The sequence below is a fragment of the Perognathus longimembris genome, chromosome 13 (assembly GCF_023159225.1).
Source record: "Perognathus longimembris pacificus isolate PPM17 chromosome 13, ASM2315922v1, whole genome shotgun sequence".
Classification (NCBI taxonomy): domain Eukaryota; kingdom Metazoa; phylum Chordata; class Mammalia; order Rodentia; family Heteromyidae; genus Perognathus; species Perognathus longimembris.
Genome location: NC_063173.1, coordinates 14,629,860 through 14,655,259, shown reverse-complemented (window position 1 = coordinate 14,655,259; position 25,400 = coordinate 14,629,860). Strand labels below are relative to the sequence as shown.

At 46.7% G+C, this 25,400-nt stretch overlaps 1 protein-coding gene across 1 annotated transcript in view; it reads right to left on the bottom strand.

Moving 5' to 3' along the window:
* Dnhd1 (dynein heavy chain domain 1) overlaps positions 1 to 25,400 on the bottom strand; it is a 65,346-nt gene that overhangs the window by 18,738 nt on the left and 21,208 nt on the right. Inside the window, exons 10-21 of the mRNA XM_048361253.1 lie at positions 18,491 to 18,756; positions 18,160 to 18,403; positions 11,610 to 11,767; positions 10,778 to 10,903; positions 10,406 to 10,682; positions 7,804 to 7,931; positions 7,508 to 7,706; positions 6,880 to 6,974; positions 6,105 to 6,312; positions 3,493 to 3,618; positions 3,080 to 3,177; positions 118 to 2,992 (exon numbers count right to left, since the gene is read on the bottom strand). Coding sequence (XP_048217210.1) covers positions 118 to 2,992; positions 3,080 to 3,177; positions 3,493 to 3,618; positions 6,105 to 6,312; positions 6,880 to 6,974; positions 7,508 to 7,706; positions 7,804 to 7,931; positions 10,406 to 10,682; positions 10,778 to 10,903; positions 11,610 to 11,767; positions 18,160 to 18,403; positions 18,491 to 18,756 — 4,800 coding nt within the window. The remainder of the gene's footprint in view (positions 1 to 117; positions 2,993 to 3,079; positions 3,178 to 3,492; positions 3,619 to 6,104; positions 6,313 to 6,879; positions 6,975 to 7,507; positions 7,707 to 7,803; positions 7,932 to 10,405; positions 10,683 to 10,777; positions 10,904 to 11,609; positions 11,768 to 18,159; positions 18,404 to 18,490; positions 18,757 to 25,400) is intronic.

Genomic DNA, 25,400 nt, shown 5'->3' with positions numbered 1-25,400 from the left:
ACTTTTCTTTGCCTCCAGTTCCACTACAAAACCCATGCATCTAGCTCCAGGCATTCCCTGCTCCTCTCAAGATTCCCATATCTCTTAAACACACACACACCTTTTCCATTTTCCTACCTGGGCTGTGTATGCTTTCGGCTTCATAGACGCACAGGTGACAGTCAAGCAGACCACGCAAGATGCGGGCCAGGCTGGTAACTTCAGCTACACCTGGGCACAGAGTCTGCCGCCCATGTATCTGCAGCAGAGAACTGGCCCCTTTGCGGGCAAGGAATCGGAATGTGGCAGGCACTAGAAATTCAGCCATATGGTTGAGCTCAGTGATTGTCTGGGGCTGCAGGCGGTAGTCACGGGGCAGGGATGTCATCAAGGTGCTAAGCATAGACTGCCATGTCTGTTCCCCCCCACACCAGACTAGAGCACACCGGCCGACCACTGTGGGGGACATACCTGTGGCGTCTGCCACCTCCAACAAGAAAAAGGTACCTGGGGGTCGGGCTATCTGTTGACCATTAGGGAGGCTAAGCTGGGGGGGGTTACTCAGGAGGCAAGTGATGGAGTCCAGCCACGCGGAGCTGGAAGCCCCATCGCAGACAATCCAGTGCTGGATTCCTGTCCATTCTTCTGTTTCTTTATTTGGTGCCTTACTGTTACACCGAGGGGTTGCACGAAGTAGCCTGGGGAAAATGCCATGGTGCCAGCAGGGGCCTTCTAGCCATCCTAGGAACTCTTGGGAGTTGAGCACACTAGGGTAGAGATGAGTAATTTCTACAGGTTGAAAGTGCTGGGTGAAAATGGTTTCCGTGGCTGCCAGCCGATTCTGGATCTTAAATAAGCTGCGCCAACAAGTAGTCTTGCCACTGCCTGCAGGACCCAGGAGTAGAACGCCCGAGCAACGGCTCAGGGCCTGGCTGAGCTGCTCCAGGGACCCCAACATTTCAAGGTTGGGAAGCAGGTTTACCTGCCGCAGTTCCTCCATCATCAATGGCTTGGTCAATCTGTGGGTCATGGGCTCTTCCAGCACGTGGCAAGCATTTGGGAAGATCCCGCACAGCAGCTTGCGGAGGTTCTGGAGATGGGACGCGTCAAGGACGCTGAAGAGCGGTGAATGCAGCAGGGCACGCAGCAGGGCAGCCTCCTCCACGGAAGCTAGTCTGCGTGACTCCGCGGGCTCGTGGAGCATCTGGACTGTGTCTTCCAGTATCTGCTTGAGCAGGGGCAAGCGGCAGGGCAGGGGCCCAGGGGCCAGCTCCCACTCTAGGGAGAAAAATTTGGATAGGCGGGCGGCCAGGCGGGACGCATCCCGCAGCCCTGCACCCAGCAGGGCCAGCTCTGCGACTCGTTGCAGGTCAGGCAGTGCCAATGCCACAGGCCGAAGGAGCAGGTGCAGGTTGGCAGGCATAACAGAGCTCAAGGCACGCATGGTCAGGAAACAGCCATAGCCAAGGCGCATGGACATGTGGTGCTTCTCAAAGAAGCCGCTGCCAAGGCTCTGGGGCTTCGTGGGGTTGATGGTGCTGATGCTTTGGGAAGCCTCTTGGTGCAGTGGTCCATAGAGGTCGTGCAATTCAGCCAGGCGCTGGGCCATGGCAGAGAGCAAGCCAGAAGGCAGGTGATGAACTCCCTCCAAAAGCAACCAGGCACCACACTGCACGGCGCCATTCAGGTAGCTGCTCAGACACCTGGCCTCTATCTGAGGCAAGCAGGGCATCATTACCAGCTGGCGGCCCAGGGCTCGGGCCAGGCTGTTTACCAGTTCTGTCTTGCCTACACCATCAGGACCCAGTAGTGTCCCACAAGCTACCTGCTCTAGGGCCAATATTAGACTCAGCACCGGGCGCTCAGGCAACATGCTGGGGAGAGGCCCCAGTCTGGGACCCATATACTCATAATTGTATAGGATGGACCGGCCCAGCACATCTACCCAGCATGCAGCTGGTGACAGAGAAGACTCAGTTGATATCACTGTCTTAAGATTCTGCAGCGGACTTTTGGGGATCAAGTGAGGAGAACCCAGGTGGTACTTAAGTTGACGAGCCCAGTGGAAGTCCGTCAGGTCACGGACCTGGTGCTTCTCCAACAGCTGGGCTATATCCCGGTGACTTATTGCCATGACCAGCAGGGCACTGAACAGGCTGGCCTGGCGAGCAGAGAGCACGAGGGACTTTCTACCCTGGGAGCTCCTCCGGGCGCGTATAAATTGTATCAGGACTTCTACTTTGTGTATATGCATGGCAGTCACATCTAGGGCCCCCGATTCAAGCAGAGCCTCCTCCATCTCAGCCCGCCACACTACCTCCTCTGCCACCAGTATACACTGCCACGGGAAAGTCTGGGCTAAATCTAACCAATGATGGACATTTTGCTGCAAGGGCAACTGGCTTTGCTGAGGCAGTTTCTTAAAGACCAGGGATGGGCTCAAAGCAAGGCGAGCAGCAACACAGTCCTGTAGCAGGGACACCAGTGCCAAGCGCAGACACTTCTCCAGAGAGGCTAGCCACTTGGGGATATCTGGATGCAGAGGCAAGGACTCCTGTAGCTTCACCGCCTCTCCGCCTGCCCCTAGCACTGCAAGCGTCTCCACTTGAGTCTGTGTACATGAGATAGGCTCCTGGTCATAGTCCTGAATATTTTTCGCATCAGTTAGGTTGGACTGGAAGCTCAATGCGTGTACATGAGGAAAGCAGCGCTGGACCCATGGCTGGGCCTCGTAAGGCTCGAGAGGGGTTGCCAGGAGGGCCACCAGCTCACTGTTACTGAGGAAGAAGAGGCGGGGGAAGTGAGCACACACCGCGTAGAGCACGCCCTCCAGACCCATGATGATGCTCTCCAGCTCCACGGCCCCAGACTGCAGCAGCTGTTGTAACTGCTGTCCCTGGAAGTAAGGGCTCCTCTTGGCACTGGGCACTATAAGTGATAGCACCATGGGGTCGGCTACCGAGATGCGCATCAGGGTCCGATACTGGTCATCCGTGGCTTTGAAACGAGCGTGCTGTGGCGAAGAAGAGGGTCAAGGTGAGGGCTCATGGGAAGTGGCAGCGAAGCCCTTGTCCAACTGTGCTACAACTCCCTTTCCTACCAGGTCAGCATTAGGAAACTGGATCTTCATCTCGTGGAGAACTTTATTCAGAAAAATCCACTTCTGCTGGAAAGTCACCCAGACCTCCAGCAGGGCACCTGTGTGAGCAGCCAGAACAACACGAGATGACACATGCGAGTTCTTGCTTCTGCAAGGAAGCCTGACTTCTTGGGTCCCCCAGTAGCCCAACAAAAATACGCTGCTCAGAAGGCCCCAGGGACCTTATTAAGGGAAGTAATACTTTCACTGTAAATAAAGCTCTGGCCCCCTTACACAAAGAAGTAGCCCAGAAGGAAGTCCCCATTCCATCCTTCAGAGAGATCTTCCACGCAACTTCTCCCTTGCCTTCCGGTCGCTCTGAGCCCTCCCAGCTCAGGTCCCATCCGACAACCCGGCTAGAGGCTGGCACTCACTTAGGCTATGCATGACGGTCTCCCACTCCAAAGCTGTATTGTGTAAGTCTCCTGACTTGTGGATAGCCAGTATCTTGAACAGTGTCTGAAGACTATCTTGAATTGAGTCTTGTATGTTGTTGTAATCTAAGGAAGAAAAAGCTGAGCTGTCAGTCACAGCAGAAAAGAGTAGACCTGGGGCTGGGAAGGTGGCTGAGTGGTAGAGTGCTTGCCCTGCGTGCATGAGGCCTTGGGTTCGATTCCTCAGTACCACATAAACAGAAAAATCCAGAAGTGGCACTGTGGCTCAAGTGCTGGCCTTGAACAAAAGAAGCTCAGAGCCAGTGCCCAGGCCCTGAGTTCAAGCCCCAGGACTGGCAAATAAAAAAGAAAGAATAGAGTAGACCCGTGTGACCTAGGGGAGGCAATTACAGGGACCTCAATACCCCTTCTATCTTCAAGGACTTCATCGGCCAACATAGTAGATCCAGTGCAGTACTGGGGTCTTAAAAAGGAGAAAAAAAACTTCTTCCTCTAGGTACTATGGGCAGACTCCAGACCAGATGATTTCCCTGGCTAGATACTATCAGTAGTCATCTAAGACCATGAAATTCCTTTGAAGAACTAGAGCCTTCACCCTGGGAAGAGGGCTTTATGGGTTCAAATCCTTACATAATATTTCTATGACAATATTTCTATGCCTAGTCTGGAATGAAAGAGAACCTAGTGGAAAAGCAAATACCCAAATTTTCTCTTAAGATATCATCACTTGGATTCCTGGTGCTGCTTAAACAATCATCTCATTCCATGTGAGATTAGTGCTGAGAATCAGAGAAAGTGAGTAGAGTGGAAATGGTAGAGAGCTTCTAGAGAAAAATACTTTGTGTTCTACTCAAAAAGTATTGGAATTTTTTTAGCATCTCTGTCTATCCCTTTACATTGTAAATATTTACATGGTCCTCCTCATGTGAAGAAGCAAAATGGCCCATTTCTTGTATGCGAAGGGATATGAAGCAGACCACAATCCACACAACTACTTGAGAGCATGTTTAGGGAAGGCTATGCAGAGGTTGTGTTAAGTCTCACTCAAGATACAAGCTATGTTTATGCATATGTTGTTGTTTTTTCTTTTTTGTCAGTGGTGGGGCTTGAACTCTGGGCCTGAGTACTGTCCCTGAGCTTTTCAGTTACTCTACCACTGGAGCCATAGTGCCACTTACAGTTTTCTGGTGGTTAATTGGCTATGAGTCTCAAGGCCTTTTCTGCCTGGGCTGGCTTTGAACCATGATCCTCAGATCTCAGCTTCCTGAGTAGCTAGGACTACAGGTATGAGCCAACTGTGCCTAACATATGTATGTATTTTTAGGCTAAAATAAAAGTCTTACAGCACAAATACATTTCCTTTTTTTTTTTTGGTAGTATTGGAGTTGGAACTCTGGACTTTATACTTGCTTGGCAAGAGCTCTGCCATTAACATACGCCTTCAGCCCTTTTCTGTACTGGTTAATTTTTGAACTAGGGCCTTGCTTCCTGTCTGAGAAGGTACCCCGGCTGTGTCCTCCTGTTTTTAACTTCCCACAGTAGCTGGCTGATATAGACAGCCAGGTGCCACCATGCAAGGCTTCTTCTGCTCAGGTGGCATCTTGTGGGCTTTCATGCCTGGGCTGGCCTGGAATTGTGCTTCTCCTGATCTTTGCCTCCTATATTTCACAAATAACTAGGATAATGGGTGTAACCCACTAGTACCTGGCTGAATACATCACTTTGGCTGACTACATCACTTTTGTGACTATTTTGTTGACATTTGGATTCACTGACTGGGTTTCAATTATGTTGGATAAGAGAATTTCTCTTGTCTTGGAAATTCCCTGACTATACCATCTTTGATGTTCGTTGTCTGGCAAACTGCTAATCTTTCAAAAGTCACATGCTCCTCTATTTCTTTATTTATTTTTGCCAGTCCTGGGGCTTGGACTCAGGGCCTGGGCACTGTCCCTAGGCTTCTTTTGCTCAAGGCTAGCATTTTACCACATGAGCCACAGCACTACTTCCGGCTGCTTCTGTTTATATGGTACTGAGGAATTGAACCCAGGGCTTTATGCATGCTAGGCAAACTACCATTAAGTCACATTCCCAGCCCCTGACTCTCCTTGATGCTTTGCGCTGCTTTCCTCTCTGAGATCCTACTGTCTTCAATAAGGTGCTTCCATCATGCGCTCATCTGTATGTTACTATCAGTGCCTGACTAGTCTGGGAGTTTCTAAGTGGCAGATTTGTATCTAAATCTCCAGGTCTCTTGCATTTGGCATAGAGGAAACTGGCAAGTTTAATGAGGGAAGGAATAAAAGAAGGAATGAGTGAGTAAGGCATAAAATCAGACAGCAGGGTAGAATGCAGAGGACAAAGCAGTGCAAGGTAGAGAAAAATCACACTGTGGAATTTCTGAGCACACCAGAAAGGATGAACCTTCGCTGAAAGAGCCAGTAGGAGAGAAAAATGGGGTGGTGGGGAGGGCTTCCCACAGAAATAACAGAAAGAACTCTGGCTAAAAGAATGGAATCTGACAAGGCTTGGGTCGATGAAAGTGGTACCCAGCCAGTGGCGTTCACTGGGCCCCAAGGGTTGAATCTCACCTGATAGGATAAAGGTGCCACTATCCTTGCCCACCACCTCCCACTGGGGGCTTCGGGACACCTGCTTCTTGGAACGCTCTGAGGCTGGGGGCTCATAGGGCACATTCAAGATGAAGTTGAGCAGACGCAGCTGGCGAGCCTCCCAGTACTGCTGCAGCTGCTGGAGGATCTCTTGGGCATGCTTTCGTTCATTTTCACGCTGCCAGACCTGGAACGGCCATGTTTCAGAAACCAGAGCTGGCTTGATAGCTCAGAGGACAGCCTTGGAGCTAGGACCCAAGTACTGGGTCTGAGGCAGAGCTCAAGGGCCAAGACTCAGGGCAGTGGAAGTCTCAGAGATGGAAGGCGACTAGAACCAGAATCTTGCTAGTCATTACTAGCCATTACCAGGCCCAGAACCACTACCAATGAGCAGGCTCCCACAGGGCTCCCACTGGTAGACAATACCTCAGTCAACCCCAGCTCCTTAGGGAAGTTAAACGTTGAGCAACATCTGCTCTTCTGTGTCCTCCACTTTGAGACTGCTAGCCTCTTCCTCCCTGCCCCACTGGGGGTAGAGGTCACATTTAGTCACAGAGCCTAGAACTTAGGGAGACCATCCGATGATTCCCATCTGGATACCTGGGGAAACTGTTCCTAACCTCCAGGCAGATCAGCAATTTCTTTCTCACTTATCCACCTGTCAACATCTGCCACCCCCATACCTCAAAGGATCTTGATGGGCTTTATTACTAGCTTGGACCACCTCCTTCCCTCCCCTTCCTGTGGGCCTCACCTGGTTGATTCGATCTGAAAATTCCAGCAGTGGACACGAGAGCAGCTTCCCTAGTGTCATGACATCCATATTGCGGAGACTTCCCAGTCCCAAAGCTGGAGATAGAAGAGAGAAGTTATACCAGTACCCAGAATGTGGCAAAGTCCGGGCTATATCCCAGAGCTCGGTGCTACCTTAAGCCAAGAACCAAGAGAGTAGCTCCAACCTTAGACTGCAGATCTCAGGGTATAACCTAGAGCCCCAAACTCAGAAGCGTAGGTCCGGGGTGAAGACCCCAGCCTGAGCCCACATCCTGTCAGCAGCAAGGATTCATCATGGTAATGAGGAATGATAGAATTTTCTTTTGCCCCTGTAAGGGAAAGGAGTTTAAGATCTGTGGGAGCCAGGAGCCAGTGGTTCACACCTGTAATCCTAGCAACATAGGAGGATACCTGAGGATGAAGTTTGAAGCCAGCCTTGGCAGGAAAGTCCACGAGACTCTTAATTAACCAATAAAACCTGGAAGTAGAACTGTGTGGCTCAGGTGGCTCTAGCCTAGAGCCGGAGCAGCAGGAAACTACTTTGTGCTATTGCTCCTCAACTCATCTCCTTCCTCTCCCCCCCCCCGCCCCCCACTAACCAAACACACCTCGGAAGAGGGATTGGCAGGCAAGGCTCTGAGGGTGGAGACTGGTGATCTTGCTGAGCAGGGGCAGAGAGCTGCGAAACTCCTCCAGCATACGCATGCAGCGCTGCAGCACTGGGCTGTGCGTTCCTAGAGTCGTGCTCATCCGCGCTGCCTCTGTCAGCCAGACATCTGTCTTCTCCTGGCCCATGGCCAGGTTGAACTGCATGTGGAAGGACTCCCATCAGCTTAAGACCGCCCCCGCCGCCACACCAGCAAGCCTCCCCCTCCTACAGTAGAGCTCCCAGGAGTGTGGGCACCTTAGCAAAAGCCATGCACTTCCACTCGCTGAGGTTCTCGGAGATAATTCGGTAGAGGTGCCAAATGCGCTGCTGCATCTGTATCGGACGGGTCCCGAGGATGGGCAACGACATAGGACAGGCTTCCCCTGCGGGACAGGGTGGGCTGAGACCCGGGCCATTGGGGGGATGCTCAGGCAAGAGCCCATAATGACGGAAGAGACAGCCCAGAAAGTGGATGACAACGATGATGACAGCGACGATGATGAGGGGATGGGGATTATGTGTGTAAACTACTGAGCTCAACAACCATGTTAGGGGAGTCCACCCAAAAGGCAATGATTCTGAGGAAAGAATGCCTGGGGAAACATGGTGGCATTGAAAGGGTAGGATCCCCTCTGGCTCTCTACGGTAGCTCAGAAGCACAGGGCATGCTTCCTATGCCTTTGCCCATCTGGTTAAGGTCTTTGACCTGCAGTTCATTCTTTCTGGAATATTCTTCCCACAGAAAACCATGGGGCTCACCAACTCCAAGTCCATGCCCAACCAGCCCTTTCTTAAGGAGGCCTCTGCAGACTATCCTATGAAAAACCACTACCTACCAGGCAGCAATGGCCTATGCCTATAATCCTAGATACTCAGGAGGCTAGGATCTGAGGATCATGATTCAAAGCCAGCCTGGGCAAGCAGGGTAGTCCATGAAACTCTTATCTCCAATTAACTACCAAAATGCCAGAAGTGGGGCTGTAGCTCAATTGCAGAGAGCTAGCCTTGAGCAAGAAAAGACTAGGGACAGTGTTCAGGCCCTGAGTTCAGGCCCTAGGACCTACACACACACACACACACACACACTCACACACTCACAAAATTGTAATCCTAGCTACTTAGATCTGAGGATCATAGTTTGAAGCCAGCCCAGGTAAGAAAGCCCGTGAGACTCTTATATCCAATTGACCACCAGAAAACCAGAAGTACAACTGTGGTTCAAAGTGGTAGAGCACTAGCCTTGAGGAAAAAAAGCTTAGGAACAGAGCCTAGGCCCTGAGTTTAAACCTCACAACCAAAAAAAAAAAAATTGCTCTTCACTTAGTTAGCATTCTGAACCTCTATCTTTTTTCTAGACCCCTATTACATTCTAAGATACTACCTAATTTAGTTTATTGTTTATTGTCTTTCTCCCCAAGTGAGAGTATTGGGTACAGTGGGTGTTTTTCTGTTTGTTTGCTCACTGGTATACCTCAAACCTACTAACAGAGTAGGCACTCAACAGATATATGTTAAATGAATAAATAAATAAATGAACTCAGCCCAAGGGCTGCTCAGGCAGATAAAAATGAAAAAAAAAAAGAAAAAGATGTGGCCCATATAAGAGTAAATGATAAAGCTGTTATGTTTACTACTGGCAGTGATTGTCCCCTTTTCATTTCACAAGCTTCTACATTGGCTCTTAACTAAATATTTTACAACCAGTTGTTAAATATATGCCATAATAACTCTATAGCAGTGTACATTTAATTTATAGTGAACTACATTTCTAATGTACTTTAAAGATAGCAAATAACAGTGGAGTTTATTGCTATAAGATAGTCGCTGTCAGTCTGGGCATCCGGTGGCTCACAACTGTACTCCTAAGCTTAGAAGGCTGAGCTTCACAGGATCACAGTTCAAAGCCAACCTGGGCAGAAAAGTTTTGCTACATTCCATCTCCAAAATTATCAAAAAGCAAGCATAGAGGCACATACGCATGCGGCCACATTCCACGCATGTGCGAGTTCTTTCAAATAATGCATTGCTTGGACAGAGGCAGTTGTATGGCAACATCCACACCTGTTCTACCCGGAGCCTGCTGCTTGGAATAGAACCCCAGTGAGCCCAGCCACACAAAGGCTAATTCTATCATGAAGACACGGATTTCTCCCACATAGGATTTTAGCCCCTGACCCTGTCACACTTGAATGAAACATTTGATTCAGCTCTGTGTTTTCCCAACCATGAGCCCCTTGTATCCCTACCCTTAGTATAACATCTGAAATAGGCAATACATGAAATAGGTTTTGTTCTGATACACACACATGCGCACGCACACACACACACACACACACAGAGCTTGATAGTTTGCCAATACCAGTGCGCTATGATTTGTCACATGCCCAACCTTTTCTGTTTAAGCTATTTCTCAGATAGGGTCTTGTTTGCCCAGGGCTGACCTGAGATGGATCCTCCTACCTCCACCTCCCCTATGGCTGGGATCACAGGTATGCACCACCATGCATGGCCTGTTTTTCTGTTTGGGGGGGTCCATGGTATCAGGGTTGATATTCAAAGTCTTACATTTGCCAAGCAGGTGCTGTAACACTGGAGTCACAATGCTTGTCTTGAGATAGGGTCTCACTAACTTGCATAGGCTGGCCTCAAACTACAATCCTTCCATCTCCACATTGCTGGGGTTCCAGCAGTGTGGCAGCATTCCTGGCTTATCCAGCAATCAGTGGAGGCATGTGGTTCTCGAGACTCACTAAGGATCACAGGGGACAAAGGACCCTGAGTCTTGACCTTCCTCTCAGTCGGAGACTATGATAGGGCCATAGTGGTGGGGAGGGGGGGAAGTGGTGATCATCTTTACCAGTCAGCGTGTTGTAGGCATAGCGGAGTTCTTTGAAGTATCTTTTGGTTTTCTCATACTGATGCTCCAGTCTGATGAGCTGATGCTCAGTGCTCCTCTGATCTTGGGTAGGATCCATGAAGGGACCAGACAGGGCTTTGTCAAGCATGCTTTCCAGCTCAGCCAGTGTCGCCGACATCAGCTGCTGCAACTTAGGCAGGATGGAATGTTGTTTGCTCAGCAGGAACTCAGAGGCCTGGCTTTTCTCAAACTGAAATGTCTCCCACATATCGAGAAGCTGGTGAGGGAGAAGAAGTCATGGGGTTGTGAGTAGAAGTAGCTTGTGGGAGAGGAGGACAAGGAACAGGTGAGGGACTTCCTGAATTCTCTCACCGAGACGTCTAGTGCCTCATTTTCACTACTGAATAGATTAAAGTAGTTGCGGATGAATTCATGGAGAGACCGGATGTATTCTGTGCGTGTTTCCAGCTGGGTGTACTGTTCATTAGCTTCATTCAACTGCAGGGGTTACAGAGTGAGACCAGCACCCCCACCACTCTGCCCATTTCTTTGACCCACCCCCAAGGGATATCCCTGCCTCCTGGGGTATAGGCTCCCCACTCCACCATAACATTTTTTTTTTTTTTGCCTGTCCTGGGGCTTGCACTCAGGACCTGGGCACTGCCCCTGAGCTTCTTTTGCTCAAGGCTAGCACTCTACACTTGAACCACAGCGCCACTTCTTGCTTTTTCTGTTTATGTGGTACTGAGGAATTGAGCCCAGAGCTTCCTGAATGCTAGGCAAGCGCTCTACCACTAAGCCACATTCCCAGCCCCAGCCCCAACCTTTTAACCAGCTGAGATCAGTGGCAATCTGGGATCAAATCCCCTCTGACCAAGGTCTAGGAAAGCAGTCTCGGGGTCTCCCACCAGCTGTCACCCCTCACAGATCAACACAGCCCTATCTGATGGGCACAGAGAGCAGAACCGTATCTCTGAAAGTGAGATTGCCTCGCCCATCACGTGAGTGTGGCCTTCTGACATGAGGAAACCTCGTGCCATGTGAACAGGGCAAGCCATCTCAAGTTCAGATTACTTGACGTGTGGACACAGCTTGAGAGCATCAAGCCTCACTGAAGCTCAGGGGAGATGGGAACAGAGTGTACTGAGTCTCTACGCGGGTGAGCCCTGGGTAAGCTGGGGGAGGCCGGGTGGGAAGAGCCCACCTTCTGGGAGCACCGTGCAATGGTGTGAATGTCTGAGCTGATGGTTTGGAAGACTTGCATGAAGTCACTGAGCTCGGAAATGAGTTGTTTACCGCGTTTCAAACACTCATCCTGCACCTGGTCAAGAAGGTCCTTCCTAACGTTGTCCAGCCTGGTTTCTAGAGACAGGAGAATCAGGTGTTAGAGGGTGCACACACAAAAAAGGGGGGGGTGGGACAGCTAAGGGTCTGGAGTAGAAGAGAGCTGATGGAGAGGCCTCATCAAGAATTCTTGCCCACAATTCACAATAGCTAAAATATGGAAACAACCCAGATGCCCCTCCACAGACGAATGGATCCAAAAAATATGGTACTTATACACAATGGAATACTACATAGCGATTAGGAATGGTGAAATATTGTTATTTGCAGGGAAATGGTCGGAACTCGAACAAATAATGTTGAGTGAGACAAGCCTAGAACACAGAAAACAAAGGGGCATGATCTCCCTGATATATGACTGTTAACAAAGGGAGACGGAGAGACAGTAGAGACCAAGTCTGTGAATACTGTATATGTTCTTGATACATTGTATATTGCATATATGTCAACCTGACCTAGACAAGGGATAGAAAAACAGGTTGTAAGATATCATAAGAAATGTACACACTGCCCTACTATGTAACTGCACCCTCTTTGCACAACACCTTGTAAAAAAATTTATGTCCAATTAATAAAAAAAAAAAAAAAAAAGAATTCTTGCCCAGGGGCTGGGGATATGGCCTAGTGGCAAGAGCACTTGCCTCCTACACATGAAGCTCTCGGTTCGATTCCCCAGCACTACATATACAGAAAATGGCCAGAAGGGGCGCTGTGGCTCAGGTGGCAGAGTGCTAGCCTTGAGCGGGAAGAAGCCAGGGACAGTGCTCAGGCCCTGAGTCCAAGGCCCAGGACTGGCCAAAAAAAACCCAAAAAACTCTTGCCCACACTCATTCTATGCCAACTGCACCTCTGCTCAGTTGCCAACAAGCTGCTTTGTGCTTGTGCCCAGTACACAGCACGAATGGGCAAGCGCCAAGTACAGTGGTGTGTGCCTGTATTTCCAGCTTCTCAGGAGGTAAAAAGTGGAGGATTAAGATGTAAGGCCAGTCCAGGCCAAAAGCCTGAGACACAATCGGAAAAAAACAACTAAAAGCAAAGCAAAAAAAAGCTGGAGGCATGGCTCAATGGGCAGAGGGCCTGCCTTGAAAATGTGAGGCCATGGATTTAATCTACAGTATGGCAAAGCATAAAACCAAGTGAATGAGAGAAACAACGTTTCCTTACAGGATGGGAGCAGAGACACGTGCACAGAAGAGCAATCGGGAGCCCCAGTGTGCCGCGGTGCAGGGACAGGGAGCCCGCGGAGTCCTGCCGCGGCTTTCCTTGGAGGAAAAGGCATTGGGCTTCATGTGTTGAGAAGTTTGGGTTGTTTCCCGTGTGCTTCCCTTTCTTGGTGATATTGGGGCTTCAACTCGAGGCTCTGCACTCACTAGGCTTGTTGGTGCAGCTGGCACTCTTACCACTTAAGCCAAGCCTCCAACTTGCCTTTCTGCTGGTTAATTGTGGAGATGGAACCTTACAGCTTTTTTTTGTCTTTGAACTGTGATGCTCTAGATTCCAGCCTCCTCAGTAGCTGGGATGGTAGGTGTGAGCTACTGGACGGCAGGTACCATGGCAAGGAGGTGACGTGTTCATTAATGGCGACGCCTGAATCTGTTTCACACTCTTACTGTCCCTCCTCCAGCAGAAGAAATACAAAGACGAAGGTGTAATCTGGCTTTGGCTTTGTGTTGTTTTGAGAGAGGGTCTCACTGGCCTTCACCAGCTAGCTTGGGACTCACTACATAGCCCTCAGGGTGGCTTCAAACTTAATACCCTCCTTTTTCCGCTTCTCAAGTGCTGGGATTACAGGTGTTCACCACAATGCTCAGGGTTTTTTTGTTTGTTGTTGTTGTTGTTTGCATTTAAGTGCTAAAAGGAAATCTGTTCTGATAGGCGATCCATTCCAAGATGCTTCTTAAGTTCAGATGTGATAGAATATGCCCCAGAAGATAAAAATATAAAACAGAAATATGGTATTCCACCAAATTCAATATGTGGAGGGCTTACTATATACTAGAAATTATTTCAAGTACTTGACACACAGTAACCAATCTTATCCTCATAAATTCCTTTGAGTGTTTTATTTATACTTCTTTCAGAAAGAAGAAGACTGAGGCTCAGAGAGGTTAGGTAATTTGATCAACACTGCACAGTGGTAGAGCAAAAATTCAAACTCAGGCTGCCTGAGTTTGAATTATATAGCTTTCGTTACATTATATCTCATTATAAACATAAAATATCTAAACATACACACATGTAAGTGCACTGTGTGCGTGCATGTGCATAAGTATTATTTGAAGAGTAAATCTGTCTATCTCCTATTGGCATCTCTGTAACTGAAAAATGGACTAGTGGTCTCTGAGGACAGGTACGGAAGAGATTCTGGGTATGGCACTTTCTCAACCATGGAAAAAAGCCAGGAGAACCTGGCACCGAGAACTGAGAGGGACAAAACCTAAAGATGGGGAACTTATAGGGAGCCTATGTTGAACAGAATGCCAGGAGGTGTGCCTATGCTTTTATAAATACTTCTTTGGCCCATAACAGTAGCTAGGCAACAGTGACCCATTTGGACCAGGAGCAGAGGCTAGGTAAAGGCTGGGGGAGGGCAACAGCGACACCATATGGCGTAAAGGAGAAATGGCTTGATAAAATATCAGGGCTCAGGACTGGGAGCTAGAGCTGGATGGGAAAACAGATGTGAGAGAGATGTTCAGGAGGCCGAAGGATGGAAAGGATTTGGTGCTAGTTTGGACACAGCAGATCTAAGGAGCAGGAGGATGATCTCTAGTTTCCTGTGAGGCCAGTTTACCATAAAGGTTCTGCATGCTGTTCACTATTCAGGGAGGCTCAGGAACAAGCCACCTACAGTTAGAGGTAAGAAGATAAAATGTGATCAACAAGAAGGATGAAAAAAGACAGAACAGGATGAGATGAAGTGAAAATATTCTACTGCTTTCCATAGTCAGTGCTAGGAGTATTGTAATAATAATCTCATTGAGTCCTTGCTTTCATCCTCAGTGACTGCATTAGCATGCTCTGGCCACAAACCAAGAAACTGAAGCTCAGTGATCTCGTCACGAAGCAAGTGAAAACCAGCCAGGATTCATACATCCCACCAGCTCCTTTGAAGAGACCAGCTGATCTTGAAGTAGGAATCAAGAAGCTAACAAACCAGAAAGACAACCCACACTTCTAGAGGAGAGGTGGTGCAAAGCCTGCCCGAAACAGGGCCCGAAAGAGAGCAGACCAATCAAAGATCACCCCAGTTCCTGCCCTGCCAGCATTACACCCCCCCCCCTTCCCACAAAGAGTCAGAATTTGCATTCATCTGTTGAGGAGCAAAGATGGCCAGGAAGGGCTTTGCAGGAAAGCACATTCGAGCTCCCTCTTTCCAGGCCCCAAGGCCTCTTACTTTCATAAAGCAGATGTGAGAAGTCGCAAAAGGAGACACACTTAAATGGAGTGAGGAGAATGCAGCTACTGAGCCCCCCATTCTATGAAGAACTTTTAGGGTGCCATTGAGCTAATATGAACCAGTCACATACACAGTAGAAACCATGCTATGATGTGTTATAGTAGAAAGAGGTCTCCAGTCCAGCACTGATGGCTCATGCCTGTGATCCTATCTACTGAGGAGGCCCAGTTCTGAGGGTTGTGATTTGAAGCCAGCCCAGGCAGGAAAGCCTATGAGACTCTTATCTCCAATTAACCACCAAAAAGCCAAAAGTGGAGCTGTGGCTCAAGTGGTAGAGTGCTACCCTTGAGCAGAAAAAGTGAAGGGACAGCACCCAGGCTCCTTAGTTCAAGCCCAAGTACTGGCACGCGCGTGCGCGCGCACACACACACACACACACACAGAGCTCCCAAACGGCAGAAGACACCAAACATAACAGAGGAGTTGATTGCCAGTCTGACTGGATATGGTTTCTATGTTGTGAGGTGAGGGACCCTGAAGTAAATGCCCATAGGCATGGCCAGCTTCAATGAGGGATTGATTCAAACCCTGAGGGTCTGCTATGCTAGCAAAAGCCAGGAAAGGAAGACAGGCACTAGGAACTCTACTGGGCCACAGGTACTGGAGCTCAGGACACAGCACCAGGAGCACAGGAGAGCTGAGACAACACAAGGATGTACAATCCTGTGCAAAGAAGAGCATACAACCCAGAAGCCCCGCCCTCACAGAACCAGATGGCATCTGGTGAAGGAAAAAGGAGCAGAGGACACTTAAGATAAAAATAACCCAGAACTGTGGTATGATCAATTACCCACAACAGACTGAACTAGACCAAAGTGGCCACTTAAACTGAAAAGAGCTCTTTTTAATTAGGAAGATCATATTCTTCTCTTACTTGGCTCACAGAAGTTAAGAATTATGGAGTGAAGAAAGACTGGCTAGATAGATAGTAAGTTTCTATATATGCACATTGTGGCATAAAATCTGATTTGCTACATGCAAGGAGGGGGCACTCTAGGTTCCTGAGAATGTCTGTGAAAAAACAGAGATCAATAGCCTAAGCACTAGGCTGAGTTTTTTCCTCCACCATACTTAGTATAAACTATGTCTACACCATAAAAATACAATGCATGTTGAGCACTGTTGGTTCATGCCTGTAAATCTAGCTATTCAGGAGGCTGCGATCTGAGAAACAATGTTCAAAGCCAGCCTTGGCAGAAAAGTCTGTGAGATTCTCATCTCCAATTAAACATAAAAAAGGCTTAAAGTAGCCCCACTTTTGGGTATCTATCCAAAAGACCACAAACAAAATCACACTAAAGCCACCAGCACAACAATGTTCATCACAGCACAATTTGTCATAGCTAGAATCTGGAACCAACCCAGATGCCCCTCAGTAGACGAATGGATCAGGAAAATGTGGTACATATACACAATGGAATTTTATGCCTCTATCAGAAAGAATGACATTGCCCCATTTGTAAGGAAATGGAAGGACTTGGAAAAACTTATACTAAGTGAAGTGAGCCAGACCCAAAGAAACATGGACTCTATGGTCTCCCTTATAGGGAATAATTAGCACAGGTTTAGGCAAGACACAGCAGAGGATCACAAGAGCCCAATAGCTATACCCTTATGAACACATAAAATGATGCTAAGTGAAATGAACTCCATGTTATGGAAACGATTGTTATATCACAGTTGTAACTACGTTCAATGTGCCATGTGTAACTGTAGCTTCAATTAATGATGATCTTCTTGTATCACCCTGCTGTGGTTGTACCTACACTATCTCTGTATCTTATCTTAGTATATTGGAAACCGTGTATACTGGTGTTAGAACTAGGAAACTGAAAGGGAATACCAAATTCGAGAGACACAGGGTAAAAAAAAGACAAACAACTACAAAAGCAATACTTGCAAAACTGTTTGGTGTAAATGAACTGAACAACTCATGGGGGAGGGGGAGGGAAAGGGGCAGGGGGAGGGGGAACGAGGGACGAGGTAACAAACAGTACAAGACATGCCTAATGTATGAAACTGTAACCTCCCTGTAACTCAGTGTGATAATAAAATAAAAAATAAAATAAAAAACAAAAAAAAGGCTGAAAGTAAACCATGGTTTCCATCATTTGTAATAATATATGTCTAGGATTGTCCTAGCAGAGGATCACAATAACTATGAACAGATGATCATGTAAGATGATGCTAAGAGAAATGAACTCCAAGATATGGGAACAAGAGGCTTTTCATTATTGCTGTGGTCTTTAACGTACTATGTGATGTTATTTCTTTTTTCTTTAGCTTTCCCCCCCCCCCATGATTTATCCCCAGTTGTCACTGTTTTTGTTTTTTGTACCCTAGGTATGATATATATGTTTATCTGAATTAGGGAAGGGAAGGGAAATAACAAACTGGTGAGACAAAGGGCGAGCCAATGCAACAGCGATATTCACAAGACAACATATTGGAAAATGAACTGTGCAATATGGGGGTGGGGGGAGGGAAAGTGGGAGAAAAATGAGGGAACGTTTAACAAGCTTGACAAGAAATGTACTCAGTACCTTACTTATATAACTGTAACCCCTCTGACATCACCCTTGAAATACAATAAAATTTTAAAAGAAGCTGAAAGTAGAGCTGTGGCTTGAGTGGGAGAACACCAGCAGTAAGCCACAAAGCTAAAGATAGCACCTAGGCCCTGAGTTCAAAAAATAAAGTAATTTTAAAAAATAATCGGAAGTACTGAACAACAAAAATATGATTCCTAAGAAATACAGGGAACACGTGGAACTATAGTAGAGGTTATCTGTAGTAATCACACATTTGATGAGAAAAGGGGAGGGGCTGGGACCAGGGGCTTTGGGAGGCTCCTATTGTTCAAAAGAGAGGCCTGTGCTGAAGGTGGACATCCGGGGCCCAAGGCAGGCTATGTGACTAGAGAGAAGCAATGGAGCCCAGCAATACTCACGTAGCTCTGTCTGCACATCATGGCAGCTCAGCATCAGCAACTTGCCTTGTGTGAGGAACTCAACAGGCATTTTGGAGATTTGGGTCTGCCAAACATTCAGGCGGGTCACCAGAGCTATGTAGTTTTGGACAGGAGAGCCTCGCATGTTCTCCAGCTTCTCAGGCCCCCAGGTCTGCAGGAACTCATAAATGACTGTAACCGGTTGGTGTTCTTTGCAGAACTCCTGCACCTCCCGCAGCATGTCCTAGGGGAAGACAGGGGGCTTAAGACAGAGGCAGTGGCTAGGAAGAGAAATGAGTAGCGAGGCAGTCCTGAAACCTCTGCTCCTCACCTCCAGCAGTGCCTTTTGTATTGTCAATGCATGCTGGATTCGGAAGCTGTTGTCCAAATCCACCTGCAGCTGGTCATAATTGTGGGGCAAATAACAGCCCCGCAATCGGTGCCCATAGATCTCCAGGCCTTGAGTGGAAACTGCCTGAGACTTGAAGGGTAACACGAATCCTATATTGGGGCCACAGAACATTCGAACAGCTTCGCTGGGCTGACCCTGGAACTTGGGTACCAGGAATTCTGTGTCTGGGTCCACGTCCTCTTTATCTTCCCCTAGTGAAGCATATGAGGTTAATGGTTTATGAGAGTCCTTCAGAGCCTCTGTGTGGCCTTTCTCTCTACCCTGAGTGTATGTACAACACACATGTTCCCACACACCCAATGCCTGCTCATAAGTTTACACACATCAATAGCATCAACACAGTTCATCAGACCTACGGAGAGAACTTACCAGTTAGAACTCAAGATGTAGAGAATGGAATTTACTCTGTTTGTACATGTAGAAAGAAAAATGTGCACCATTTTAAATGGTCCACAGGGTAGAGATTTGAACAAAGCCACTTGAGGCTAAGCATCTGAACTTTGTTGATTGGCAAATAGAAATGTTTCCTCTAGGGCTGGGGATATAGCCTAGCGGCAAGAGTGCCTGCCTCGGATACACGAGGCCCTAGGTTCGATTCCCCAGCACCACATATACAGAAAACGGCCAGAAGCGGCGCTGTGGCTCAAGTGGCAGAGTGCTAGCCTTGAGCGGGAAGAAGCCAGGGACAGTGATCAGGCCCTGAGTCCAAGGCCCAGGACTGGCAAAAAAAAAAAAAAAAAAGTTTCCTCTACCACTAGGACCAAACCACACTGCCTCTGCTGTGCAGAGTCTGCAGATTGGATGACATTTACTCTGTTTTTTCCCTTAATCCCAAGTGGGAAGTCATATGAGACATAGCTGCAAGGGAGTCTGAGAATTTATCTATAACTTGTAGCACATCATCCTTTGTAGAACAGAAGACGTGGGTGGGAAGAGATATTGAGCAGGCAAGTCCTAACTAACTGAGCCTGGCACACCCCCTTAACATTTTAGGAACAAGCTAACTGTCAAGATTAATATTTGTACTAATATTTTGTCCAAAGAAAGGTGGGAAAGCATCAAAATATTCAGAAATCACATCTGTTGTACACATCACATTTGTTGTTAACAAAATCTAAACTACATAATGCTCCCAAGGCTTAGACCTCAGATCTCTATTTGTACTCACCCTCAAGATCTTACTTCAATATTGTAAGTATGAGCCACTAAGATTGTAAAGTTTGAGCCCCTGGTGTCCAGCTATAGTCATCTTTGATTCTTCTCTCACATAAAGCATATCTAGCCATCACAATATCCAGTGATGTGATGTTAACATAGGTTGTCGACATGACTGAATTGTAAGATACCTAGGATTTAGTAAAGCACAGCTCTGAGTGTGTCTGCAAGGGTTTTCCCAGAGACAGTAAGATCATGAAAGCTCTGACTCGATCATTGCCTCTGGTGCCCCACCCTCCGCTACTCTGGATGTGGAGATCTGGAGGATTATGGTTTGAGGCCAGCCTGGGAAGCAATTTGCTAGATTCCATCTCCAAAGTGGTCAGCAAAAAGTAGGGATAGAGGTGTGGTAGATAGATACGATAGACTATTGGGAGATGATGCAAGTAGCGTGTAAGATCTAGTTAGAAGAAGGGGTCTACAGGGGTGGAAGAGGTTATTTCTTTATGCCTGTTTGTTTGAGACAAGCTTTCACTGGGCAACCCAGACTATCACCACACCTGATTCTCTCAAGTGCTGGGATTAGAGATGTGAGCCTCTATACTTAGCTCAGGATGAGCATGTCAAGGGTATGCCTTGGTCCTGATCCCTGGCTGTTGTTCAGTCAGTTCTGGCTGCAGTGATGAGCAGCTTCCACCACCATCACCACCACCCCACGCCACCCCCACTCCTGACAGCATGATGTTCTGAATCACCATTGCCCCTCACCAACAGAGCAAGCGAACCACACACAAAACCTGACAACAGGAGCCCAAATCTAGCTTTTATCCTTGTAAACTGTTCCTCTCAGATATTTGTTACCGCAGCATAAGGGTTTGACACTCAAACTGTATCCAGAACTCAATTAGGCCTCCCCTTCAACTCAACGCCTGCCTTCATCTGCATGCTCACCCCAAGTAAGTCACCATCATCTCTCACTGCATTGCTCAAATTCCCTTCTAGCTTTGGTCTTGCTTTTGTCCCCAACACCTTAAAGTGTCTAAACCAAAGAACAGCAAGAATAAGAATGTCAGAAGGGATTCTGGGAAGATGAGAGCAGAGTCAACAATTTAAAATCATTTCCAAATCCCCAGAGGAACACTCCAGAGCAACCAAGTGAGTGAAACCCAAAACCCAGAGATGTTTTGGGGATAAGGAATCGTAAAGTATGAGTGTATGCTGTGAGAAAAACTGCCCTTCCTCCCTCCTTTCCTTTCCCTTTCTCTCTTCCTTCCTTCCTTCCTTCCTTCCTTCCTTCCTTCCTTCCTTCCCTCCCTCTCTCCCTTTCTTCCTTCCTTATTTCCTTCCTTCCTTCTGTTTCTTTCTTTCGGGTCCTAGGGACAAGGGATCGTCACAAATCTTAGCGTGTGTACTGTGAGAAAAATCTGTCCTGTTTTGCTTGCTTGTTTGCTTACCTGACTTGTGTAACTATAATCCCCCTGTATATCACCTCTATAGTAACAAAATTGAAAAGTAAGTTAGTGATACCATTGTTATTCAGGGCTGTCTGAGACTCTTTTTTTAAAAAATTAAGTTTCATTGACAGGGTGATGTACAGCAGGGGTACAGTTACATAAAAAGGTAGTGAGTACATTTCTTGTCATATTTGTTACACTCTCCCTCATTTTCCTTTCCCTTCCCTAGTTCAAGTAAGCATATATACAATATCCAGTGTACCAAAATCATATACAGTAACCACATGGAGTATGCCAAAGGAAATTCATCTAACACATTAAACGTAATGACAACAATAAAATCCTCCTGTTTCCATCTCTTGGAGTTCATTTTGCTTAGCCTCATCTTATATAATCACATGTACATAGCTGTTGAGCTATTGTGAGCCTCTGTTAGGTCTATCCTAGACCTTTCTATGTTTGTTTGGTAATTGTTTTGTTTTAGATACATAATGTATATTCGCTGACCCAAACACTGTGACTCTTGTGATTCTGAGTATTACCCAATTCGTTAATTGTTCTTTGTTCAAAGAAATGAATCTCTGCTAAAAAATAATAAAGTTCCTGTTTGACCGGGTGGATTATTCTGCTAAAACAATATCAACAAATGCAGAAAGAAAAATGAGGAATTGCTTTGGGATAAAGAAAGATTTTTGAAATGCAGTTTTATCTTAACTGGTTTTTCCAAGATGGAATTAAGACACCTCAGAAGACCTGCCTTGGGTTGTTCAAGAAATAGCCAAGGGTACGGGTATATTTAGATACTGCCCGTGTATTGCTATTCTTATGTCAAAGTCTTTTAATGGTCATCTTACATAAATACATCTTGCCTTATTCAAATTAGCCAATCAGGAGCAGATTGTAAACCCGAGCTCAGCCAATTGGAGCAGGGGGCAGGGCCTGCTACATTGGGAATAAATAGCCCAGTAGATTTCTGCTTGGTGATACATACTTCTGAAGAAGGATATTTTGCCTTGCTGAGACAATTCTTTGTTTTCATGTCTATTATTGTGACTCTGGTAGGTCTTTTTTGCCAGTCCTGGGGCTTGATCTCAAGGCCTGGGCACTGTCCTTGAGCTTCTTTTTCGCTCAAGGCTAGCACTCTATCACTTGAGCCACAGCACCACTTCCAGCTTTTTCTGTGCATGTGGTACTGAGGAATTGAACTCAGGGCTTCGTGCATGCTAGGCAAGCACTGTACCGTTAGGCCAAAGTCTGGCCCACTCTGGTAGTTCTTGAAAAGCATATTTATAATAGTAAAAGCCGCCCATAGCTTCAAGCCCATCCAGGACTGGCATTCGTGAGGAAAGCAGTAGAGCAAGACAATGAAGCACTGGAAACTTGAAAAACTTGAAACTCTGAGAAAGGCCAGCTAGCATTTTCTAGAAAGTGGAGGGAGGGTTGGTTTGCATAATAACAGGTAAAAGGTGAGACCCAAAGTAACTGAAATAATTTATGCCCTATGATCTCTTGAAAACAGCCAGAGCCCAGTTTGGGGGACATTAAGGGGAAACCGCTAAGAATATAATAAAAATGGAGCAGGATGGAAGCTGGAGAAAAAAATCCAGACAAATGTATGGCCTGGAAATCAAATCCAGGAAATGTCAGGAAGCTAGCTGACATTTTTTCTTTGTTGTTGTAAGCTGTGAGCTAAAAAAAACCCTATAGAACTATGGTTCTATAGAAGGTTACCGAGTGGGTCAGAAACTATTTCGAATCACCTCTCCTTGAGAAACTAGTTAAGAAAAGCTAACCACATGAACAACACAGCAGAGAGAAAGAGGAAATGACTACTAATGGCTACAGAGTTTTAGTTGGAGAATGATGAAAATGTTCTAAAATTGTCGGTGAATTGATTGAATGACCCTGAGAACATATTAAAGCACTGGAGCGTATGCTCTCTGTGGCTGACTCCGGTGAGAGGAGGAATACACCTCAGCAAAGCTGTCTTGAAAATCACAAAGCAAACTGTCCTGAAACAAAGATGTAAAAGGTGAAAGATCTATGATTCAAAAAAAAAGTATATATATTTTAGAAGATTTAAAATGACATTCTGAGAGAAAATGACTGAGAACCCTCCCCCATAATATTTAATACCAAAGCACATTCGACTCAGATTGCTACATTTCACAAAAAGGGGGGAAATAGGCAAAAAGAGAGAGAAAAATTAAAGGTGGGCACTAGTGGCTCATGCCTACAATCCTAGCTACTCAGGAAGCAGAGATCTGAGGATGGTAATTCAAAGCCAGCCCAGGCAGGAAAGTCCTTGAGACTCTTATCTCCAATTAACCACCAGAAGACCAGAAGTGTCACTGTGGCTCAAAGTGGTAGAGCACTAGCCTTGAGCAAAAGAGCTCAGGGACAGTACCCAGACTCTGAGTTCAAGCTCCAAGACTGATGAGAGAGAGAGAGAGAGAGAGAGAGAGAGAGAGAGAGAGAGAGAGAGAGAGAGAGAGAGAGAGAGAGAGAGAATGAATTAGAGTATCAACATACTTTTTTGGGTGTTTTTTTTTGCCAGTCCCAGGGCTTGAATTCATGGCCTGGGCACTGTCCCTGAGCTTCTTTTGCTCAAGGCTAGCACTCTACCACTTGAGCCATGGCACCACTTCTGGCTTTTTCTGTTTATGTGGTACTAAGGAACTGAACCCAGGGCTTCATGCATGCTAGGCAAGCACACTACCACTAAACCACAATCTCAGCCTTCAACATACTTTTTGATAGCAATCCACAGTACCTGAAGACAGTGAAGTAATGTATTTAAGATAGGTAAAGAAAAAATAAGAGCATGCGACAATACTTTTACACCCTGCCACACTAACTTTAGAAAGATATAAACTGTTATCAACATAGAAGAACTTGAGAATTTTGTTTCTGAAAGCCCTTCCTCAAGATTCTATTGAGAATGAGCTTCAGGCAAAACAAAATTACTAAAGAGACATCGACATAAGGTCTGCTACTGAGCTTAAATTATTACAGCCTGCAGAACTAAGATGAAGTGACAGGGGGGAAAGAGGAAGTGTACTGTGATTCAGCAGTGTGGAAAATGCCGGTGGTTTGCTGGCTTGCCAGGCAGGGATAGCCTCTCTGAAGACTGGGACCATGGAAGGCCCCTCAGTAGCCAGCTCCCTCTTCCTTCCTTCTTGTATGGTAGCAAAGCCCATCCTCTAGAAAAGCTGAGATTGTCAACCATTGGATTGCCCAGTGTTTCTTTTTGGGGTTTTTTCTTTTTCTTTTCTATTTTTTTAATAGCTAGAGCTCTATCTAAATTTTCACAAGGAGATATAAAAGTTAGTCTACTGGGGATATTTCTGGATATGATTCTTTTTCCCTGGTAAAAAGTAGGACTCTAGCCTAGCGAATTCCCTTGGTCACTTGTCCACTTTCTCTCTAGTTTTACTTTAGAAAGGGGAAGTTAAAGCCAGACACCAGTGGCTCACACCTATAATCCTAGAAGCTCTGTGGCTCAAGTGGAGCTTGAACACAAGGCCTCAGGCTCTTCTTGGCTTTTTTTGCTCAAGGCTGTTACCACTTGAGCCACATCTCTGCTTTCAGGTTTATACTCATTAATTAGAAATAAAGTCTGTTGGGTTTGTCTACTCAAGCTGATTTCAAGTCTTAACCCTGGACTACTCATCTTCCAGGAGTGAGTAGCTAGGATTATGGGTTTGTGGACCACCTGCACTGAGCCTATTTTTAAAATTTGAATTATGGGGCTGGGGATATAGCCTAGTGGCAAGAGTGCCTGCTTCGGATACACGAGGCCCTAGGTTCGATTCCCCAGCACCACATATACAGAAAACGGCCAGAAGCGGCGCTGTGGCTCAAGTGGCAGAGTGCTAGCCTTGAGTGGGAAGAAGCCAGGGACAGTGCTCAGGCCCTGAGTCCAAGGCCCAGGACTGGCCAAAAAAAAAATTTTTTTTTTGAATTAAATCTGCTACACAAACAGGAAAACTTAACTAAGAGCCCATATAGAGTCAAGGGTAGAACAGGTGCCACACAGTTCGAGTCATTTGAAAATAGTCATAAGGAAAACCCAGTGGAAGTAGAGATAGCTGATGTTAGGAGTATGAGGAACTGTGAAGACACAGAGGGAGAAATCGAGGTGAAAGGATGAGTCATACTTGGAGAGACAGGGTCACTTTGCTTGACTTTCAAGTCCAATTTCTGTGAAGGTTGGTGCT